The following is a 21,007-nucleotide window of genomic DNA, read 5'->3' as shown; positions in this document are numbered from 1 at the left end:
CATTTAAGCCCTTGTCAACATTACGGACTTAGAACCACAGAGTCGTGTCTTTAGTTACATGAATACAGTAAAACATATATAATATTGATTCAATAATGTTTCCTCTATTAGAGTTTGCAGTGACGAAACACTAAAGATATTAGTTTTTGGAAAGCTTGTGTTGCAATAAACAATGTTTCAATTCTTCATGCTATAGGGAAAACCTTTTTTAAAAAAGAGGAGAGAGACTCCTGAAGTATTAAGTTCCCTGTATCCATCACTTTCAACGAGTTAGGACCTTGGAGTAGCGCCAGCAGCGGCTGTGCTAGCCAGCCGTAACTGACATTGAGTGCATTGTTTGCAGTGGGAGCTCACGGCTGTGGCCTAAAGGTACATTCCTGAGATCAGAATACTGTTTGAAACACAAACAGCCTTTGTGCCCTCACTGCTCTCTTTCCCTGACTCCCTCATCCACATCAGGCCTCAAGAACTAAACTGCCGCCTCTTGCTCATGTGTCAACATGTGGGCTATCATTTTACTCACACCCACACACACTCACAACCACGTACGTATCCACACACATACACACACACACGCACACACACACACACACACACACACACGTGTCATTTTGATGATGTCCAGGCAGATAACTTTCTAAAGCTATCTAAGATTTTTTGGGGAAAAAAAGCAAGGCCTTTATGACATAAACGGTGTGTATTGTTCTTATGAACCTTTGTGATGATCACAGTAAAGTCATAAAAAATATCAACATTTTGAAATTTCACATTCAGGGCTCCTTAAAACGGTCTGCAGATGTTAAAATTTGGACTTTACAGCATCAGTTTTAGCTGTTCATCCCATCATCTTTTATATATGTTTTGACATTTGCTGATTGATGTTGCTCGTTTTTACCAGAATCAGAAGATGCAAAGGAAACCTTAATCCCAACTTGTCTTGAATCACATGAGAAGTATTGAGAAGTATTGCAGATTAGTCACAGTCACAGATTCATTACATAATTAAATTATTTTAAAACAAAAATGTCCATTTGGTCCAATTCTTGGTCTTGTTTACTAATCTGAATATTAACTAAAAATTGTTTTTGTCATTTTTGGGCTGAGGTTGGTCAGTACCAACAAATATGTAGAAATGTCCTCGCTTTTAACCAGAGATTTGTGTGAGACAAATGCAGGAACTTGGGTGTCTGTGTTTTTTTTAACCTAATGCATTAACCCTAATTCTGTAAATTTGTTGTCACTTGTGAAACATAAGACTTTTAACTCCAGAAAAAAAAACTTTTAAAATGTAATTTTTTCCCCCCATGTAGCTATCACATTACCTTACAGTGAAATGGAAAAAAAAACAAACAAACAAAAAAAAGAGTTATAATTAAAAAGACTAAAGAAGCATGCATGCAACTTTTTGTGTAAATGTTGCTTTTCAGGGCTTGCTTTGTTGTTAGCGGCTGCTCAATTAATAAAAGCATGCATGCAGCTTTTCATAGAAGAAAGGTTTAAACTCTCAAACTCTAAAACCTTTATAGCTGTCTTCAAATTTTGGTCTTCATCCCTCAGAGTTAAGAAGCCACAGACACTCTTGACTCTTATTTGGAGAACCATTAAGTATTTAAGCAATGAAAACTCCATCACAGAGGAAACAGAGGTTTCCAGTTATGCCACAAATATCCACCACTGACCAGACTGCAAGGCTGTGTGAAGATATTTGTTGTGATTTACATGCAAGTAGAAGCACTCACTGAAAAAACTACAGCTTGTGTTTCTGCCTACCCACATCTTGATATCTAATTTAAACTATTAAGCTGTTGAAATAAAGGATATGAATAATCAAAACTTGACACAGTCCTCACTAATGACAGAAAAAAGCACAAAATGATCAAGCTGTAACTTCATCACAAAGTTGAACTGATTGATGAAATATGCCCGAGGTTCACATTAATCAACCAATCAGGTTAAACTGATGTAATTATTCATGTATAACACTGCTAATATAAGAGACAGTCATCTGATTCATCAGCAAAAAGACTGTTATGAGCTAGTGCAATGGCATGAAGAAATTTGTCCATAATGAATGATTAGAGAGAATTATATTCAATGAGGGTCATATTATACCTCAATTAATTTGTACTCAACTGCTCTTCTGAGGGAGAGTTTATAGGATGAAGATGATTAAATCAGTGATGATGCTGCACAGATAATTAGCACTGCGGGCATGGACTTGTTGCATGGCCTATCAATGCTTAGTAGGGGAGTCACGCTGTCATTTCCTCTTATGTGTAGGATATTGTAGCATAAGAAGTTGGGTAAACTGGGACATTATGATGGTCTGGTGTTTGAAGCACATAAAGGATGCTATTATTACAACCTTCTTTCTTTCTTCTCATTTTCAGCCTCTGGTTTTCTTTTGGAAGAAATAATAATAATAAAAAAATAATAATAATAAAAACCCTTTAGTGAAATATTGAATTAAACAATATTACGACTTAAAACTTAGCAACCACTGTTCAAAATTATTTGAAAGAAGTAAATTAGGTACTTTGGTATTATACAGCTTATCTCTGCTGAAATTTATTATCACTTTACAAAGTAAAAGAAACGACACTCTTTGCCCCCGTCATGTCTTTAAATTGGAATATCTAAATACTGAAAACAGTATTTGTTCAGCATATGTCCAAATCTGTTCTCCTTTTTTAATGATGTATTTTATTTTTCTACATGTCCTAATGGGGGGGAAAAAATCATGGGTACCAATATACCGGAAATTTGAAATTAAAAAGACTAATCAAAGTTGTTGATAAGTTGTTCAGGGAAATATAATTTCCCTGAAAAACTTGGATTTCCTTTAGAAGCTGCTGTCACGTGATTTTGTAAGTTGAGTGAGCATAGAAAAGGGTCTTAAAATAATTTCTCTGGATAATTGAGAACACCGTTGCCTTTACTAAATCTTCTCTCCAAAGCATCAATCTGAAGTTGTTTCCCAAGACCATCTTCCTCCCACCCTCAGCTCCCGCCCACCGCTACGTAGAAACCCACAAGTGACGAGCCAATGAGAGCCACTTCGCTAATGTATGTTGAGGGGGCTGAATAACCGAAAGACAAATGGTCAAAGGGGAGAGAGTAGAGGACCACTTTGCGACCCACAAGGATTGTTGTTTTCCCCGTGCACTGTTTGTTGGCACTTCCGTGCGCACACGGACTGCTTAAGGACCCGGTGCAGTCCACGTACTCGGGACTTCGCTTGGCTAGTTGGTGGAGATCCGCAAGGGAACGCAACGGGGAATCGCTGAGCCCCGAAACACTGCCATGGAGTGAGACGCTGCAGAAACTCTTATGGACAACTTTTTGCTGTGTATTTTACTTTAAGTAACTGTTTCAGTTTCCATCCCAATCATGTACGGATAACAGATAGTTCGCTCAAGAATCCGGCTCAAGTGGATCAGCACTGACGGGTTTATGGAGCCCGGATTACGCATTGCCAGCCTGTTGAACGCCTACACACGGGCCTATGACACACCATCTGCCTCGGAATAATAACATTATATAATAAAATTATCCAACGAAGACAATATCCATGGAAGTAGTGTAGAAGTTTCACATATGACACGGCTGTGAGTTTTATCGTTTCTTTTTCTTTGCAGCCATAACAATGGCAAACTGGTACAATGGTGCACTGGTACAGAGCGTCTGCAGAACTGTTTGGCCTCTTGGCTGCTTGATTTTGTTTTTTGGCTACTTATCCTTGGCTTCGCCGTCCCATGGTCGGCGACTGATATGCTGGCAAGCCATCATGAACTGCCAAAGCGAGGCTGAATGCAACTACGCGTACGAACACTACATTCGCGCTTGTCAACCAGTGTTGAGTGGGGAGAAGAAGAAGTGTCCCAGCCACTGCATCGCCTCGCTCATCCAGCTCAATCTGACTAAAAGCGGGCCGGCTCTGGAGGACTGCAGCTGCGGCCGCGATTCGATGTGCACAAATACCAAACGGGCCATAGAGCCCTGCTTGCCAAGGACTACCAGCACCGGTTGCACGGAAGCCCGGCACCAGTGCGAGAGAGACCCTCAGTGCAGCTCGGCTATGCACGAGTATTTGAAACACTGCGGGAAACTTTTCAGCGGGGCAGTGTGCACAAACGCATGCCTAAATGTGATCGCGAACATGCGTAAAATACCGAAGGGTCAGCAGCTGGAAACGTGTGTATGTGATGGCACAGAAAGGGCCATCTGTGAGTTTGTCAAGAACAGCATGAAGGCGTTATGCTTCGAAAGGCCCGATAGATATGAGGCTAGTGGGTCCTACGAAGATGACGAAGACGGGTATAAGGATTATACAGAAGAACCAGAGAGCGGAGCCTCTCTCCCAGCTGCCCAGTATGTTTTGACCCTGCTGCCACCCGTTTTAGCTCTTTTACCCCTCTTTTAATCCCCGTTTCACAAACTGCCCCGTCTATTGTCCGGATAAAAGGCAATCTAAACTTTTGTCACTCCTTGACCTGCTTCTATAGTGAAAGTATAGAGCCTCAAAGATTAAAGGGGAGTGCTTTTGGCGCAAGTAAACCTTCTTTGAAACGAGTTTAAGACTCTGAAGGATATCAAATCGGGATATTTCTATGCAAATGAGGCCAGAAAGATATCTAAACTGTTTCTCTTATCAAACCACACCACTTATGACTCCGCAGTTGTGTTTTGTTTGTGTGATAAGCTAAATAGAAATGCCCACTTTCTCTGTCACAGACTGATAGTAAAGTTGTCACAAAAGAGAAAGAGTTGGCTTGTTTTGGTAACAGTATAATGGTATCAGTATAATCAATATATGCTTTGCACTGCCAATCTTTTTGTGTGCGTGTGTGTGAACATATTTTAGGACAGGCCATTGCCCCTTGGCATCAGGCTGATTCATTTGATTTACACATATTTAATGTTGGAATCCAGTGTAAATAGATTAGGTGTTAAAGTAAAGCTGTAGCCTAATTTATTACATACCACCTAGTTACATCCAAATCACCATCATGTGAATAAACACCGAGAATTCCAGCTTTAAAGGGAAGTTTTTTTGGTTTTTCTTTGACTGAATATAGTGTACATTGTATATATTTGTATAGCCTATATAGATTCCCCCCCCCCCCCCCCCCCCCCCAGAGAATCTTATATGTTTTAGGCTATGAGATGATTTATTCACTGTTTATAGCCCAGAAAAAAGAAATGTCTAAATCCACTGTATGACTGCCTTAATGATATACCTTTATAGAAGGCATAAAGGAAACTTGAAGATATCATTCTTGACTGTGAGTGTTAATTTTGCAACATTACTTCCTATACGGTATTGTGCCTTAACTCAGATAAAAGTGACATGGAGTCTGATGACCATTATCACACAATTCTTTGATCAGTATCAGATTGAACAGTAACAAAATCCACTATGAAAAGAGAAAAGTATCAGTTCTTTTTTTTAAAAAACAATCCCCAGATGACACCCCTCCACCTTTAAGTTACATCAGTTTGGAGTGACTTGTTCTATACCTACTTTTCTGTAATAAGTAAATAAAATTTTTATTTTGCACAGTGGTATTTTTATTTCTATAAATCCTTTTCACCTTTGCATAATAATAAAGGTTGAAAGGGCACATTTTGATTAGACATTGATCTATAGCTACATACGTTGCTATTAAGAAGCTGTATTCAGTTTATTTAGTATAATAATAAAATGTTAAGTGATTTGGTAAAAAACTCAGGGCTGTGGTTGAGCTGATTCCATTTTTGTTTTAAGATTTTTGTCTCATAATAGTGATCAAACCGTAATAGTTTCATTTTAAAGCCAAATGCAACTGTGAAACAAACCTACATTTCCCAACTTCAGTTTGTGAGATGACGGTAAACTCAACTAAATGCAGGCCAGCTTCTTCTGCTGACTGATAGTCTAATGACCTGCTATGTCTTGATTTAGCTGCCTGTTGTCAAAAGCAACTGTCGCCATAAATCAACAAAACACCCTCTCCCTCCAACAACACCCGAGGGCACTAAACTCAGGTGTCAGAATTTACTGGCTGTTAAAATCACAGTCTATATTCTTTTTTTCTACTAAGGACACTTTACAAACAGTCATATGATTTTTTTTTTAGATTAGCGTTATATTCAAGCCTAAGCATTGCTTAAAACTAACACGTTACCATATCAGAAACATTGACTATTACGCTGTTGTTATTTTTTATTTAAAGTCATGTCATTGTGACATTACTGGCATATTTAAGTCATGTAGCGAAAGCGTATTGACTATTCATTAATTAGCTTCAGTTCCACAAAATTAACAGAAATTATACTTATTGACCTTTTAATTTGAATATCACATGTGTGGGGGTATGCACTGTAAGCTCAATTATCATTAGTAGTAGTACTATTTGCAGAAATATTTTTTGCAAGAGATATTGCAAATCTGCCACGCCTCTCCGGTCAGCTTTGGGTAACTTTGAATCAGTGATTTGCTGCAAAATGTTTTATTAGAGGGGGGACAAGGGTACTCTAGCTGAATGGATGGAGGAGAAGTCGAGTGGCATCTTTGTCATGGAAATGTTAAGCACATAATAGTTGGGTAGCACAATGGGGAGGCACTTCATTCTTTCAGGCTGGCTTGACACCTCTGGAGAGCCGAACGACGGGGAAGCATGTGGGAACGATCTGCTGCCGCTTGGGTCTCAAACCTCCACTGTAAGAAGAACAGCAGAAGAAGAAAACACATGACAAGCCTAGTGAGGGGTGTTTTATCTTGAATATGCATGTAATGTGCCCTGTGTATTTTTGAAGATGTTTTTTAATTTTATTTTTTACCTGCTTTGTTTACTTTGATACCTAAGCTTTAAGTAAATTACAAGAATACAGCATTAATGCAAGAAAAGATTACTTGCAATCTTTTAGATATTGCAGAAGAAAATTGACATTAGGCAGAAAAAATATGCTGTCTATATATTTGCTGCTTGCAAAGAGTTCCCCAGATCCCGTAGCGCCTAAACGAAATACCTTGTCAGTTTCTTGCAGTGCCGGTAATGTGATCCACCGTGCATGAAGCTTTCCAGGCAGGAGAATAGCTCTGTAGCCCAGCCTGTCCTCCCCTCCTCCTCCTCCTTGTCTTTCTTTTGCCTCTCGCATTTGTTCAGGCAGTTTCAGCACTTAGAAAAGGCGCAGCATGCGTTGATTAGGCTATAATAATGTGCAGTGTGTGTGAATGGATGAATGAAGTGCAAAAAATCTCACGAAAGTTGCCTGCTTGTCAGAAAATGGAAGTGATGTACGACAAGGGCTTGAATATATTTCATAGTGTTTAGCTCACAAGCCAAAGTTTATTTATTTTTTCTGTGGTTTTAAAGGATTATTGTAGTTAAACTAAATAAATTAACCAGCCACAAAAAGTGCCTCAGAAATGGAGAGTTATCACAGCTGATTCTGTCGTTAAACACTCCTCTCTTGCTCTCTGTCGTCCTCAGCATACATAGAGCACTGTCTGTGTGTGTGTGTGTGTGTGTGTGTGTGTGTGTGTGTGTGTGTGTGTGTGTGTGTGTTGGGTGTGGGGTGGTGGTGGTTTTGGGTTTAATTTACAAACTGTGGCTGTTTGTGTTCCAGCTCTTTGAGAATGTGTAAGGTATCTCTGCCATCAACTTTGCTTCAGTGAGCTCAGTTCACTTCCAAGCTCTGTTTCTTTGGCCTCTTGAACAAAACGGCCCACACTACACCCCATGCAGATCACTTCGCCCCTTCACCTCATGCTTATCACAGCACAATGTTTACAAGGAGCAAACCTCTCAACCACTGATGCTGGAGATTTGATGTTTGGCTGCCTTTAATAGAACTGATAATAATTCTTACAAATATATATATATATATATATATATATATATATATATATATATATATATATATATATATACTGTTATGTTGTTTTTCGTCCTATTTTTTTTCCACATTGAATTAAAAGAAGTCTTTATAACTCTTAGGGATATACACACACACACACACACACACACACACACACACACACACACACACACACACACATATATATATATATACACACATGACCTTAAGTCAACTTTTCCTAGCAGTGTTTTCAGTTGATTCTTGGCACCGGTTGTGTTTTTTCATGGAGAGATAAATGGAAAACCTGCATGCAGCCTGTTTAGTTTCACCTTTAATAACCCTAAGTCAAAAACACGATGTGTCAGTGTGTTTTTTTAACAATTCTTTCGGTCTTTCTAAAAAGGTTTGGAAGGGCTAAAGTGTATCCTTCCTTCTTTTCTTTTTTTTTTTTTTCAACACTGACTGTATTCCAACAAATTGCCGGTAGTTAAAATCCATAAAAGTGCCGGTACCTGTAAAAGTCCTAGTGCCTGATTTTAACATCAATTAAAAACAATTGCTTAATGCCTTTTAAAACCTTGAAGCGGGGTCTTCCCTCTGGACGTTCCCTCACCATTTTTCTCAGAGGCATTTGGTTTGGCCTTGGCTCCATACAGGTTTGTGCAAAAAGTGATGTAAAAACGACTGGACAGTTGGAATGGCTGAGACAGAGGAGGAGGCACTGAGATGGAAAGTTCATTTGAAAGGATTTGGAAATAATCCCTTGAAGTTACCAAAGGGTATCTGATGGAGTGGACTCCACCTTGACTTCCCTCTGTGCTGCAGCCAAAGCTTAGGCATTTGCTAAAAAGATGGTTTAAAATAGGTGTTAGTTGTTCCCTTTTCATCCTTACTTGGAATTTGTTTTTGTGTTGTAAGTTATTTCAGCTCTCCTGGTTATGCTCTCCTCTTTGCCTTTGGTTGGGGATTCTCTGAATTGAAGTTCTTTTCAGGAGACGCCAGTCACATAGCATAGCAAAGATCATTGATTTTGCATCTCTCTCATTAGCTGTGTTGCTGATGCCAGGAGACTTTCAGGAAACCCTTGTTATTTTTCTCTGTTCTATATCAGCTGCCACTTTGATTTCATCATGCAAGACCTCTGCTGAGTTCACAACCCTTTGAAATGAGAAAAAGGCCTGTAATCCAGTTACTCAAGCTGCCGCGCAGCTCCTTGGGTCCTGAGAGAAAACCTGCAGCACTAATCCCACTGTCACCAAGAGAACGCCTTGCTACCTGACTGTTTGTGGCAGCCATTTGATATATTCACTGTTTAATATGTTGCTGTTGAGGGTCTCTAAAAGAAGGTCACAAAGTGTTTCACACTGGTTTTGTTAGTTGTACTGCAGGCTGGTGTAGTGTTGGAAAAATCTAAAAGATGATGCAAAAGAAAAAAAACACCCTTAGTGGTTTAGCTGCAAAAGAAAAGAAAGCCACTGGATGGTTTCAGTGTGTTTTTAAGGCTTGAAGTGCACACAACTTACATCCACTGAGTATGCAATGAATAAAAAAAATCCCAATACCTATGTATTCAACAGGACTGATAAGATTTTGGAGGCATCCTACAATGTCTTGGAATCAACATTTGATTACAATGAAACAATGAAATGTTCATGGTTTTTGTAGAGGAAGTGAGTCACTGTCAAAGTAAAGTCATAAAGCAGCATAGAGTGAGTATACCAATGTTGTTACTTTGTAAAAAAAAAACCTGCTTTGGATATGGTATTACTACTAAGTTTAAACATAACGTGAGTAAACATTAGTGTTTGGACACTGACAAAACGAAATAAAATATTCGAAAAGTAGTCTCTTGCCACACGTATAGTCAGAAAGTCCTCACAAGAAATCAGCAGCTGTTATTTCAACATTTATTTGCAAATGAAAAAGCTCTAAAAATAATATCGAGTATCTCAGAAGAAAAGTCCATGCATGGTTATAGGACGTATGCAATCGAGAACCCTTGGGAAGATAAAATTTAAGTCAGTGCTGGACTGTCCAAACCTGTAGTTCCCTGAATAGCCACTTGAGGCTGGCTTCAAATCTCCCAAATATTTGGGGGGTTTGCCACTTTGGGTGACAAGTTGGTGCAGACACAAGTGGCCGAAGCCGATAGGTGCACCTCAGCTAGCTCAAATCAATGAACTTCACCACTTTACTGAGCTTGTGGCCTATTGGAGGAATCATCTTAGACTTAACATGATTGGTTGTCTGTGCAGTGCATCTGTATACTTTGTGGATGTGCCTTAGTAATCTAGGTCAGCAGTCTCCAACCTTTTTTGCGCCACGAACCGGTTTATGCCCGACATTATTTTCACAGACCGGCCTTTAAAGTGTCGCGGATTAATACAACAAAATAAAACTAGTACTGGTACCGAAAAAAAGAAGATTTATTCATAACACACGTGAAAAGACCCAGGAAAACCGAGTTAACGATAAAAGCGATAACAAAATAACGCTGAAAACCAATAAAAACCCTGAAAACCATACATTTCACACCTGAACCTCAACTCTCGCGGACCGGTACCAAACGACTCACGGACCGGTACCGGTCCGAGGCCCGGGGGTTGGGGACCGCTGATCTAGGTTACCCCCATTATCTATAACTTAGCCCTTCTCACATCCAAATATGGTTCCTTTGGGTTATCAAATACACAAGCTACTGGTATCCATGAAGATAAAGCTGGGTCTTCAAAATCAGAGTGCAGTGGGTGATGTCAAGATGGTTACATCCACCTTTTATATGCTGTGTATTGGAACACATTCAAGTGCATTGTAGCCAAGCCTTATAGAGTTGTTAATAAAACTAAATCTGTTTTTCTTTTCTGCCTATCTGGACAGGCTTCTGTGTCTAACTGTGTCTGGAAAGCAGCTTCAAGCAATGTTGATTTATTGTTTATTTTGGGCATTCTTTTGTTATCTGAACAGTTCTGGAAACAAATGATCATCCACTGTCCTCAAATATACCGTGATTTGTGGAGTTAATTACTCAGTAATAGTCCTCTAGTTGACACATTTAACAGTTTACTACTATCTGTTTGTATGGCTCCAGTGGCCCTTCAGCTTTCTTCAGCTAGCGGGTCCAGCTGCTCTGCAGGCTAGGGGGACGTTCCTTGCTTGTTCACACATCACTGGAGGAGCTGAAGTGTTTGCCTTTCACTTTGACCACAACACAAACAACTTGACCCACAAATAAACATAACACAAGGCAGAGGCCACAAGTGCAGCAGGACACAGTCCAAGAAGCACTGAGACAACGAGTCAGCGCTGGCTCTGTTTGCCTGCTTGTCTTTTTGTTTACACACGTGTAGGTGGGGTGTGTATGCAGATAATTTCATTAGCAACCAACAGTGTGTCTCATAGTGGAAGTATGCTGGAGGAAATCATAATCTTCACTTTCCTAGTTAAATAGAGAGGTTTTTCATATTTTTTTCCTTGCATGATTATCCATTCCTCCAAACACACCCTCAAGCTATGCACTTTTTAGGGGCCTCCACAATTTACGGAAGAAGCGGAGACAGGGAGAGGAAAGGGGGGATGGGCGGGGACTAGAGTGGAAAATACAAAACTTGCTGACACGGGGCATAACTTAATTTCCACGGTAGGGGGACAGCTGTGCAGTGTAATCTGCCATGGCAGCCCATTCAGACTTCAATGGCAGGCTTGACCCGCCAAGGAAAACTCAAACTGCAGCTAGCCCCTTCAGAATGAAGGAGGTGGTGACCGGGCCACCATTTATGGGCTTGTCTTAAAGAAACATACCCTTCTCATTTGTTATTGATAACACCCCATATACTCTCACGGCACACACGCGCGCACGCGCAAACACACATACATAAGTTGGTGGGATTCTTATCTCTAGCAACATCTTAGAAGGCATGACATGTGAAGATTTAGGAATGCAACAGTGTCTGAAGTTGTTTTCCTGCAGAGAAATCGCTGCTTCCTATGTATCCACACTTGTAGTAGAAGTGTATTCATTTTTTTCCTTATTGCCACAAGCTTTTTGTGCATGGTGTTGTGGGTATGTCTGAATGAGGCTGTGAGGAATTTTAGTGTAAAAAATTATGCGAAGTTTGTCTGACAGACAGATATTTAAGAGACTGATGAAACCATCACTGAAAAGGTCTTTTGACCCATTTCCCTTTCAAAGTCCCATCTACATAGTCCTATCCAATGTAGTGGATGTCTGAAGCAGAGTGGAGTTCTGACTTGAGCTTTACTTTTTTTTCCAAAAGAAGTAGTGCTATATTAAATCTTATGTTCTACCAGGATGTTAGGGGACTCTGGCCACCAAAGTGTTTTTCGCCAGCTGAAAACACGAAGAAAATGTCCTGCTGAGAGCACTTTAGTGCTTTGGAGCCACACATGTTTTTCAGCTGAGACATGTTTGCTGCTGTGATGCTGAGTATCAGCGAAGGTAATGTAATGTCAGAGGCTGACTGACAAGAAAATAACAAGTGTGGGGAGCTTAGCACGGGCAAGAATCTTATCACATTAACAAAGCTTCCATTGCAATCCACTCTTTGCTTGAAAGATATAGGCCAAGCAATTAATCAGGACATTCTAATAATACAGTAAGTATCAGTTACACCCGTAAGACACCCATCAGTGACAGTAGACTTTGGAAGTATTTTTTTAATGCAATTAAAATAGACAGATATGGACTTTATTTAAGAAAATTTACTATATCAGACATAATCAATTTTAGTGAGAAATACCATCATCTTGACTGTGAAGCAGTTGTTTTCAGTGATTTGACTTCAGTGGGACAGTTTGTGTGACCATAGTTGTTCAAACCCACAGTGATGTGCCAAAAAACTGATTTTTATACCAATTCTTATGGTTTCAAAGCCAATATATGGTCCTACTCTGGAAAATGATGCCTCTGCTAACAAAACACAAATATACATCACAGAATATATAAACAGGAAATCTGCTTTCACACTGAAATGAATAATGAGGCTGTTGCTTGGGAGTTGTGAGGAGTTAATAGTTTGGCAGTGGAAGTCAATAGGGGCTGGGGTCTCACTCCATTAAGCTGACCCCTAGGGCCACGTATTCATCCCTCACACATTCATTTCCTCTTTTATACTCCCCCTCTTTTCACAGAGGGGTGAAGGCGGCGGTGTGAGCGCATGCAGAACAACCTCGGTACAGACTGTAGGTCATAAATATATTGTTCAGAGTGAGTTGATGTGGTTTTGTTAACTAGAACAAAAACAGGAGGCTTCAGAGTAATTAATGCAAAACCAGGCATAGGACAGAGGGAGCCATGAAAGGTAGTGATAGTATATAAGCTTGAAAATGTTTTTCTTTTATATAACATACAATATCTCAGAAGTATCACGATGCATTTTAGCTTCTTGATATATTTATTTTGTCTGTATACAAACAATTCTCAGTGAAAATAAATTCTTATTTATCCAACAGATTAGTGAAATGATCCATATAAGCTCAGTGTGTCACTGAAAACACAGGGTTTGATCTCTTTTCTTCCTGTTGTGCTTCCTGCAGAGGCATTTGTAAACATCTTCAAGTGAAATCCCAAGAGCAAACACACCCAAAAGCCTTCAGCAGGCTGCACTTCACCCCAGCTAAAAGAGGTTCAGAGCAGAGGACGTCTCTGTTTGAAGTCCAACAAGTGGGAGCAAAAGAAGTGCCGTCTATAACTTGGAACAGGAAGCAATTATTTGATTTAAAGGGAAATGTACAAAGTAAACAAACGAGGATTTTTTTTTTTTTTGGTTTTTGTTTTGTTCTTAAACTTCTTATTAACGTCCACACCACTATCATCTCATTTTAAAAAAATGAGTCCTACGGCACTGATATCTCTTCCCGTAGTTCAAACTCAAATTGTGTCCTGAAGGTATAAAAAGAGAGAAAAGATGATGAGTCTGCAATAAACTGGGTTCACATGAGTTAAACACATAATGATGTGCAATTGCTGTAAACACAATGGTCTGCTTTACCAAACCAACTGAGGGCACGACTGGTCATTCAGGGTCATTAATAGAGCACTCTTTGTTCTTCAGTTCATGATGTAACAGGAAGGTTTTCAGATGTGTCTTCATTGTTTTGGCGTTCATTTGAGTTGTTCTCCATGTGTTTAGGATAGTGCACTCGTGAAGCTTGTTAACCTGCTTCAACATAATAGAAGCACTCACGACAAAGCAACGCTAAAGCATGAAGGGTTACAGACAAGATAATCCTCACATGCAGCAAGGCAGTCCAAGCATTGGAAATATGCAGAAACATATGGTGAATGCATAAATGCATAAACGGTTATGAACTTTGAAAGTAAACTGGTCATGCATGTAAAAGTAACATAACAAAAAGCTAGAACTGTTCTACCACGGTTCTTTTCTTGGCTCATTTTAAGGCTTTTTCTCATCACATGGAAATCCAGATTAGCAGCTCCCTAGTGAAGACAGAAAGCTGACTGAGTCTTTTCCTGAGCTGCTCATATGTCATGTTAAGGACACAGCAGAAACGGCAGGAGGAGGCGGGGCATCCAATGGAGAGTAAAGCAAGAAACAAAGACGTGTGTGCACGTGTGCATTTGTGTGTGTGGGTATGTGTGTGCATGCTTTGGGGGAGGGTATTGCTGGGAAAGCCAGATTGAGAGCGAAAGTGAAAAGGCATGGAAGTGTGAGTTTTTGTTAGTGAGACAGAAGCATTACATAAAACAAGAAAGGCTCTTGTTTTGTGTGAAACCACAATTAGTTTTTACATTTCACATGAATTGTGAATTGTTACTTCTAGGATGATTTTGTTATTCGTGAGGAAGCTGTTTCCCTTTTTTCCACATTTTTTTCTTAAACACTGTGGTAACCTGAGCTGCATCTGTGTGTTCATTCAGTATGGAATATAAGCGCATTTCTCAAAATGTGAAACGATGTTAAACTTACTATATCTTCTAAGACAAAGTACTACATGAAAATTGTCCCAATTTAACAGGTAAAATAAGTCTTTGATTACGTGGCCTTCCCGTAATGCCAAAAATCATGAAACCGCTAACTACTGGGGTTTTTTCAAATGTGTTTTTTTATGTGTAATGAGATGATAATGTTATTTCAGGACTGAGGCCCCTGGTGTGGATTAAACAAACAGCAGGAAACAGTTCAGAGCTGGCAGCACTCAAGGTAGACACTCCGTTAAACCTCCGAGAGGGCAAAATCCACTGTAGCCCTCCAACCCTCTACTTAAAAAAACACATTACCTGAACACACATGTCACAAGATTAAAACAAAAATAAAAGTAGCTTGTGGCTCCACTCTAGCAGGAGAAAAATGTTCATTTTAAAGTTGCTTTTCAAATTAAATGTATTACATGCTTTCATATTTGCCCATAAATATATTGCTAAATCTTGTAGGGTTTTAAAATAAAACAGATTCCCAGACACTAATTGTGACTAAAAAATGTTCTCAGATTTAATGTTCATTTGCAAAAATAATTTCGCACAGCACCAGCCACGTGCTCCTGCAAAAACTCAAAATCGTACCAATTATATTTGTCTTATTTCTAGTCAAAATATCTCGTTACACTTAAAATAAGACAAAATCAGCTACAAAGCAACATTCCATGATATATGAACTTGTTTCAAGACAGTGAATCTTGAAACTAGAGAAAAACTAGATAATTTTCACTTGTTTCATTGGTAGACTTTTTTCACTTAATACGAGACAGTTTACCTTGAAATAAGTAAAAAAATCTGCCAATGAAACAAGTGAAAATTATCTAGTTTTTCTCTAGTTTCAAGATTTTGAGGTAAGATTTTGAGTTTTTGCAGTGCTCTCATTAACAGCTAAGGTAGCTGCTATTAGAACACTGAACAAACTTTAGGAGGATTTCAGACATAATTAATTGTGAAAACCTGGGAGTGAGAAAGAGTTGGATTTTAGTATATGTAAATAATGGATTTTGACTTGCAACAAAAGTCTCTGCGAAGGTCTCCCATGGCAACTCCTCAGTATTATTATCATCATAGTTTATGATGTGATCGGTGTATGATATGCCCAGGATCATGTTGTTTGTGCAGTTTTGTAGTCTTGCACTAATTTGTCTTTTGTCAAAGACAAATTAAGATTTCTGACAGAGAGTAAATATTTAAAATGGTTCACAGGATACAATTTCTAAGTTGGAACTAGATGTTCACTATCGTACTTGGTGTTTGTCATCGGCTCGGTTTTCCCTTTCCTTATTTTCATCCCAAACTTTACAGATGTTTGAGGTCGAGTCTGACATCAGTTCCCACTCTTGTTCAATTTTGGCCATTCTAGCAACATCATCAGGAGACCACAAGTTGGTGATTTGCCCTCCCCTTACTAATAGGGCTGTGTGATCTTCCAGGGTTTCTGCCATTATCCTTTCCAGGAAGATGTTGAACAATGTAGATGAGAGCATACAATCTTGTCGAACACCAGCTGACTTCATGGTGGGTCTACAGTAACAAATAATTTATATGCTATACGGTAAAGCACAGTGCTGACAGAGTCGGTGGTCTATCTTTTCAATAACAAAACTATGCAGCCGGCCCAGGGCCGTAACAATAACATTAAACATACAGCGTGGAATCCTCCATCGAGCTCTAGAAGCATGTTTATGACCACCACAGGCTTATTGTAGGGTTTCCTCTTGTTAATGTGAATGCTCGCAGCACTGAGGAGTCCAACACTTTGTTAACATCTGGTAATTTGTTCCAAGGAAACAAATGTCTTTCAAACTATAGAAACTTTGACTGAAATGATGATGGTAATCCCAGTGCTCGGGGTCCAGCCTTCCAATGCACTTCCTCTGCAGCAACTTCCCCTGATGCATTTGATTATGGTCCAGCAAGCACTCAGCTTTATTTATTTTGCATTTGCTTTTTACTGACAGTGACTGTGGCTTTTTTTTTTTAATTTAAAAAATCATCCATCTGCTTTACATGAGAATTGACTGCACAGTTTATGTGCTTTCTCTTTCTTCTTCAGGCCTGCGTAAATCCATACTCAACTCTTTATATTAGTTCTGATTGAAGTATATCAATATAGTCTTTATCATGTTGATTGTACAGTGCTTTGTGACAACATGTCTGAGAAAAGTGCTCCATAAATAGAATCTCATTTCTTTACTTACAATGTGATCAAAATATGACAGAATTACATAATGGCAGCATTTTTAGGAGTCAGTGTCAATATGATGTGCTATGAGAAAACATGATGCAGTATTTGCATGACAGTGGAAAAAAATATCCCCGTCTAACTCCAGGCAAGAATGCTAGTCATTTCTCAAAATGTCATAATATTTCCAGAAAATATATGGAAATAGGAAAGCAATATAGACATATACGCTTCTATAAGACAATCAGAGAACCCAGTACATTATCAAGCGACTGTCAGCTGAATTAAGTCAGTGGCATCTATCCTAGGCCCTCATGTTTTCGAGAATGCCCAAGTTGTTTGAAACAGGTGATAAGACGTCCCCGAAGCGCTCCAGAGAAGCACAAATATTTCTTCCCTCTCTCTCTCAAGTAGGAATAGATATTGTTTCCCTTCAATTCCACAGTGCAGCTTCAAATACCCGCCACATTTGTCTATTGTTCTGAAAGCCCGTGGACTCCTCTACTAAAAACAACTATTACAACACTTGTGTTAAGCTTGTGGTCGGGTTCAAAAATTAATTTAGCTGGCGTGGTCCGACGTGGCAACACAGTAGAGAATTATAGACTTCTGTTTGACTTTGAGCCACATAAGTATTTACTGAGACAGTCAAACAACCCCCTCCCCCAAACTGGATTTGTAGAGAGAAGGATATAAATATTTAGATTAGTGTCTGACCTACGGCTGCACCTCAGGCAGAAGTCTGAGAGATTGCATCATTTATGCTGTAAAGCTATTTTTTCACAGTTTGACTTGAACAATCAGGATAAAGTTAAGGCAGTGTTGCTGCAGCAGTAAAATATCTTTCTCAATGCTTTATTACAAGCATTCCAGTGGAATTTATGAACCAGATAATCAGTTCCAGATTTGCAATGCCAACCTCTGGGAAAAAAAAAAAAGTTTGTTTATTTGCAAAATGAAAATGGCACCCTTTTGATTTGGAGACATACAGCCCCCTCCCCCTGACCCCTCACCCCCCAAATTATTAGCTGTGAAGTACGACCACAACACAATTTGGGAAATTCTCATTTGTGCGCCTCACTTTCTGTGCTTTTCTTCACTCATTTGTTTGGTGCCTCCTTGTTGGCAGCCTAGCTGAATAAATTAAGCATTCCGTCTGATTCTGCACGCAAGTTTCGTAACTTTTTTTGTTCCCCCCCCCCCCCCGATTAACACTTGAAATGAAAAAGAGTGCCGTTTCATATCCTCTTCACACTGAACCATCTTTGCCTGAAGCAGCAAATTATCATGGCTTTGAGAAGAACTGACTCATTTCTCTGTGCCCGTTTCAGTTTACAACTGCCCCTGAATGGCGTATCAGCTTCCACTGGGTACTTGGCCTTTGTTCGGAGAAAAGGAAACAACAGCTGTTGCTTTCACAGCATTTTGTAACCCCAAGTCCTTGGAAAGAAAAAAAACCTCCCTTTTTTAAAAATTGGAACAAAAAGCAAAAAATCCCCTTGCCAAGGAAACGGCTCCAAACTGACCCCACCAGTTAGACCTTTGTCTCCTTTTCTGACACCTACAAACTTTATTTTATGGAAAAGAAATACAAAAAGAATATACAGTAACATGTTTTGAATGTCACACAGGATATTTAACGAAGAAAATAGCCCACTTTAACATTTTGTTTTTTTCTTGCAACATAATAATAAACATTGAGCATGAATCAAAAAGACAATCTCTGAAAAATGATTATTATCTTAGATTTGTAGATAAAAGTTACACTTTTTTTCTATTTGTTTTCCATATGGGGACGCTCACATGGAAATTATTGTGTTCTCTCTGTGCAGAGAGGAGGGGGTGGAGAGGCAGGAAAACTCACAGGTTGAGCTCCTTCTTTCACCTGTCTCATTATTAGCGGTGATGAAGGACAGAGTCAGAATTCCCTCCAATTATTCTGTCTGTGTGCTGCCTCTTTCTCTGTGTCCACCTGTTGACAGAGCTGTTAAATGAGTCCCGGCCAGGAATGTTAATCATAGAATCTGACAAGCTGCTGAAGATTTGGCCTTCAGCCTCTCAGTGGGCCTCTCAGACAGGTGGCTCTGTCACACAGGAGCAAAACTTCTGACAACTTCATTTGAAATCTTAATTTTGTGGCTCATACTCCCAATGAAATGTGCGACAATCATTGATAAAGACGGCAACAAAGTCCAACACATATTGATTTACAATTCATTATAAATAAACTTATAAATATGTAACATCCCTTTTTTTAATCCGGGGTTCAGATTCCCAAAAATAGCCCTGAAGACCAATTAAAAACATCTGTAATAGAATACCTAAATGTAGAAATAAAATAAACAAAAATGTCGAAGTTAATTTAAAAAAAGAGTAATGTACTTTGCAATTGTGTCTCCGGCTTGAGGAGAATAAAAGACTGTGCTTCATTCACTCCCTGGAAGGCTGGGACTGTTTTTTCTTTTCACCATAAATCATTCAAATCGAGCAAAACAAAAGATAATTAATAAATTAACAGAAAACCTTCACTTTCAAATTCTATTTACTATTATTAACTCTAATGTAATATGTAGTTTCATTAACTGTAGTGTGTAACACTGTAGAGAAACATCCTCTGATTCATTTGTTTGTGGTTTGGCTATCAGAAGAAGTGTGAAGAGCTGATGTTCTTTTATACAACCTGGGAACCTGTAACTTGTTTGTGTTGCGGTAGACTATAATAAAATTGTGATGAAATGCAACATTTACAATTTTTTTTTTGTGCCAGCTAATAAGACATGTGGCATGTCACAACGAGGGCTGCAGCTGGATGATTGAATTGTAGGATGAGGTTAGTTGGACATTGTCATCATGTATCTGAAACAGCCTCAGGGCAGACGCGATCATCATCAAACAAAACACAAGCTAATTGCAGAGCATTATAGGGCAGGTTGAGTAGCAGAGCTGTTTGAAGTGTGTGTGTGTGTGTGTGTGTGTGTGTGTGTGTGTGTGCACGTGAGTACACGCACTTGCTCTCTCCTCATTTTAGGGGTAAACCACAATGTTTAATCTTAACATTAGTACCTCATTAGCAGGCATGAAGCCAAGCTGTGTATGTTTGGTGGTGGTTAACCAGCCAAAGAAAAGATCCTAATGAGATACCTGTGTATACTCACTGGCTGAGCTTAGCCAAAACATTTGTTCAGCATTTGTTTAGCCTGAGGGGGAAAAAAAACATACTGTAAGTTAATGATATTGTAAAAATACACTCACTGGTGCGTTCAGTAATAATGCTTTTGCAAAAAAGTCTGTCTTAAAATATAAGGGGCAATTTTCCTGAAATAAAGCCCATTTTCATTGATGCCATGTGTGTTTTAGTTGAGCGATTTTCAAGTTGAACTGGCTAGATAGCTTGCCTCATAAAAGCTCTGCAAATTGAATTTCCATTTCTGTCTCTGCTTTTTTCTATTTCTTTTCCATTTTTGTAGCTCTGTAATGTCACAACTTTATTTTTCTTGGTAATGTTTAAACACCAAGGCTGTAGCAGTTTGCCCAATAACTCAGACTTTGGTCAACAGAAAATTAATAGGAAATAAAAACGTTAGATTCTATAATGTGGGAACTTGCAACTTTTTATGTATTTCATTAATTAAAGTAAAAATCTTTTCATTTTTGGACCTGTGTTAAAATAAATAATATTTATGAATCTTATAATATATAAAATATATAATACAATCCATTATTTTTGAGAATCAATGTGAAAATTAGTTAAATGCCTGTCAAGGATTAAAGTGCAGGTGCTCGTATATCTTGGAAGCCACCATCATGACTGGATCCAGTTTATTTAACAGGATGCTAATCTAAACCTAATGATGACAGTAATTCTCTCTAATTTAGTGTGTCTTCACTTAATAGAGCTGAGATGCTCCTATGAGGGCATCTTAAAATTCTAACTTATTCTGATTATGTGTGAATATGCCAGCTGGCTGCTATCGGCTGTTCTGCATGTTTCTTCGCTCTGTTGGTTGTAAGGTGCAGACATG

General features: G+C 39.0%; 1 protein-coding gene across 1 annotated transcript; it reads left to right on the top strand.

Annotated features, from left to right (window-relative positions):
* The first annotated feature begins 3,071 nt into the window (after positions 1 to 3,071).
* gas1a (growth arrest-specific 1a) lies at positions 3,072 to 5,273 on the top strand. Its single transcript, XM_085295107.1, has one exon. The coding sequence runs from the start codon at positions 3,647 to 3,649 to the stop codon at positions 4,421 to 4,423; it is 777 nt and encodes a 258-aa protein (XP_085151233.1). The 5' UTR covers positions 3,072 to 3,646; the 3' UTR covers positions 4,424 to 5,273.
* Positions 5,274 to 21,007: the final 15,734 nt, after the last annotated feature.

This window comes from Mchenga conophoros, linkage group LG12, assembly GCF_057382185.1.
Source record: "Mchenga conophoros isolate Kocher_MC1m ecotype Shallow Benthic linkage group LG12, M_conophoros_male_GT1.1, whole genome shotgun sequence".
NCBI classification, from domain to species: domain Eukaryota; kingdom Metazoa; phylum Chordata; class Actinopteri; order Cichliformes; family Cichlidae; genus Mchenga; species Mchenga conophoros.
This window is presented reverse-complemented; position numbering and strand designations above follow the sequence as displayed.

Excerpts from the sequence above, each read along its gene's own strand:
- gas1a (XM_085295107.1), top strand. The coding sequence starts at position 3,647 with ATGGCAAACTGGTACAATGGTGCACTGGTACAGAGCGTCTGCAGAACT.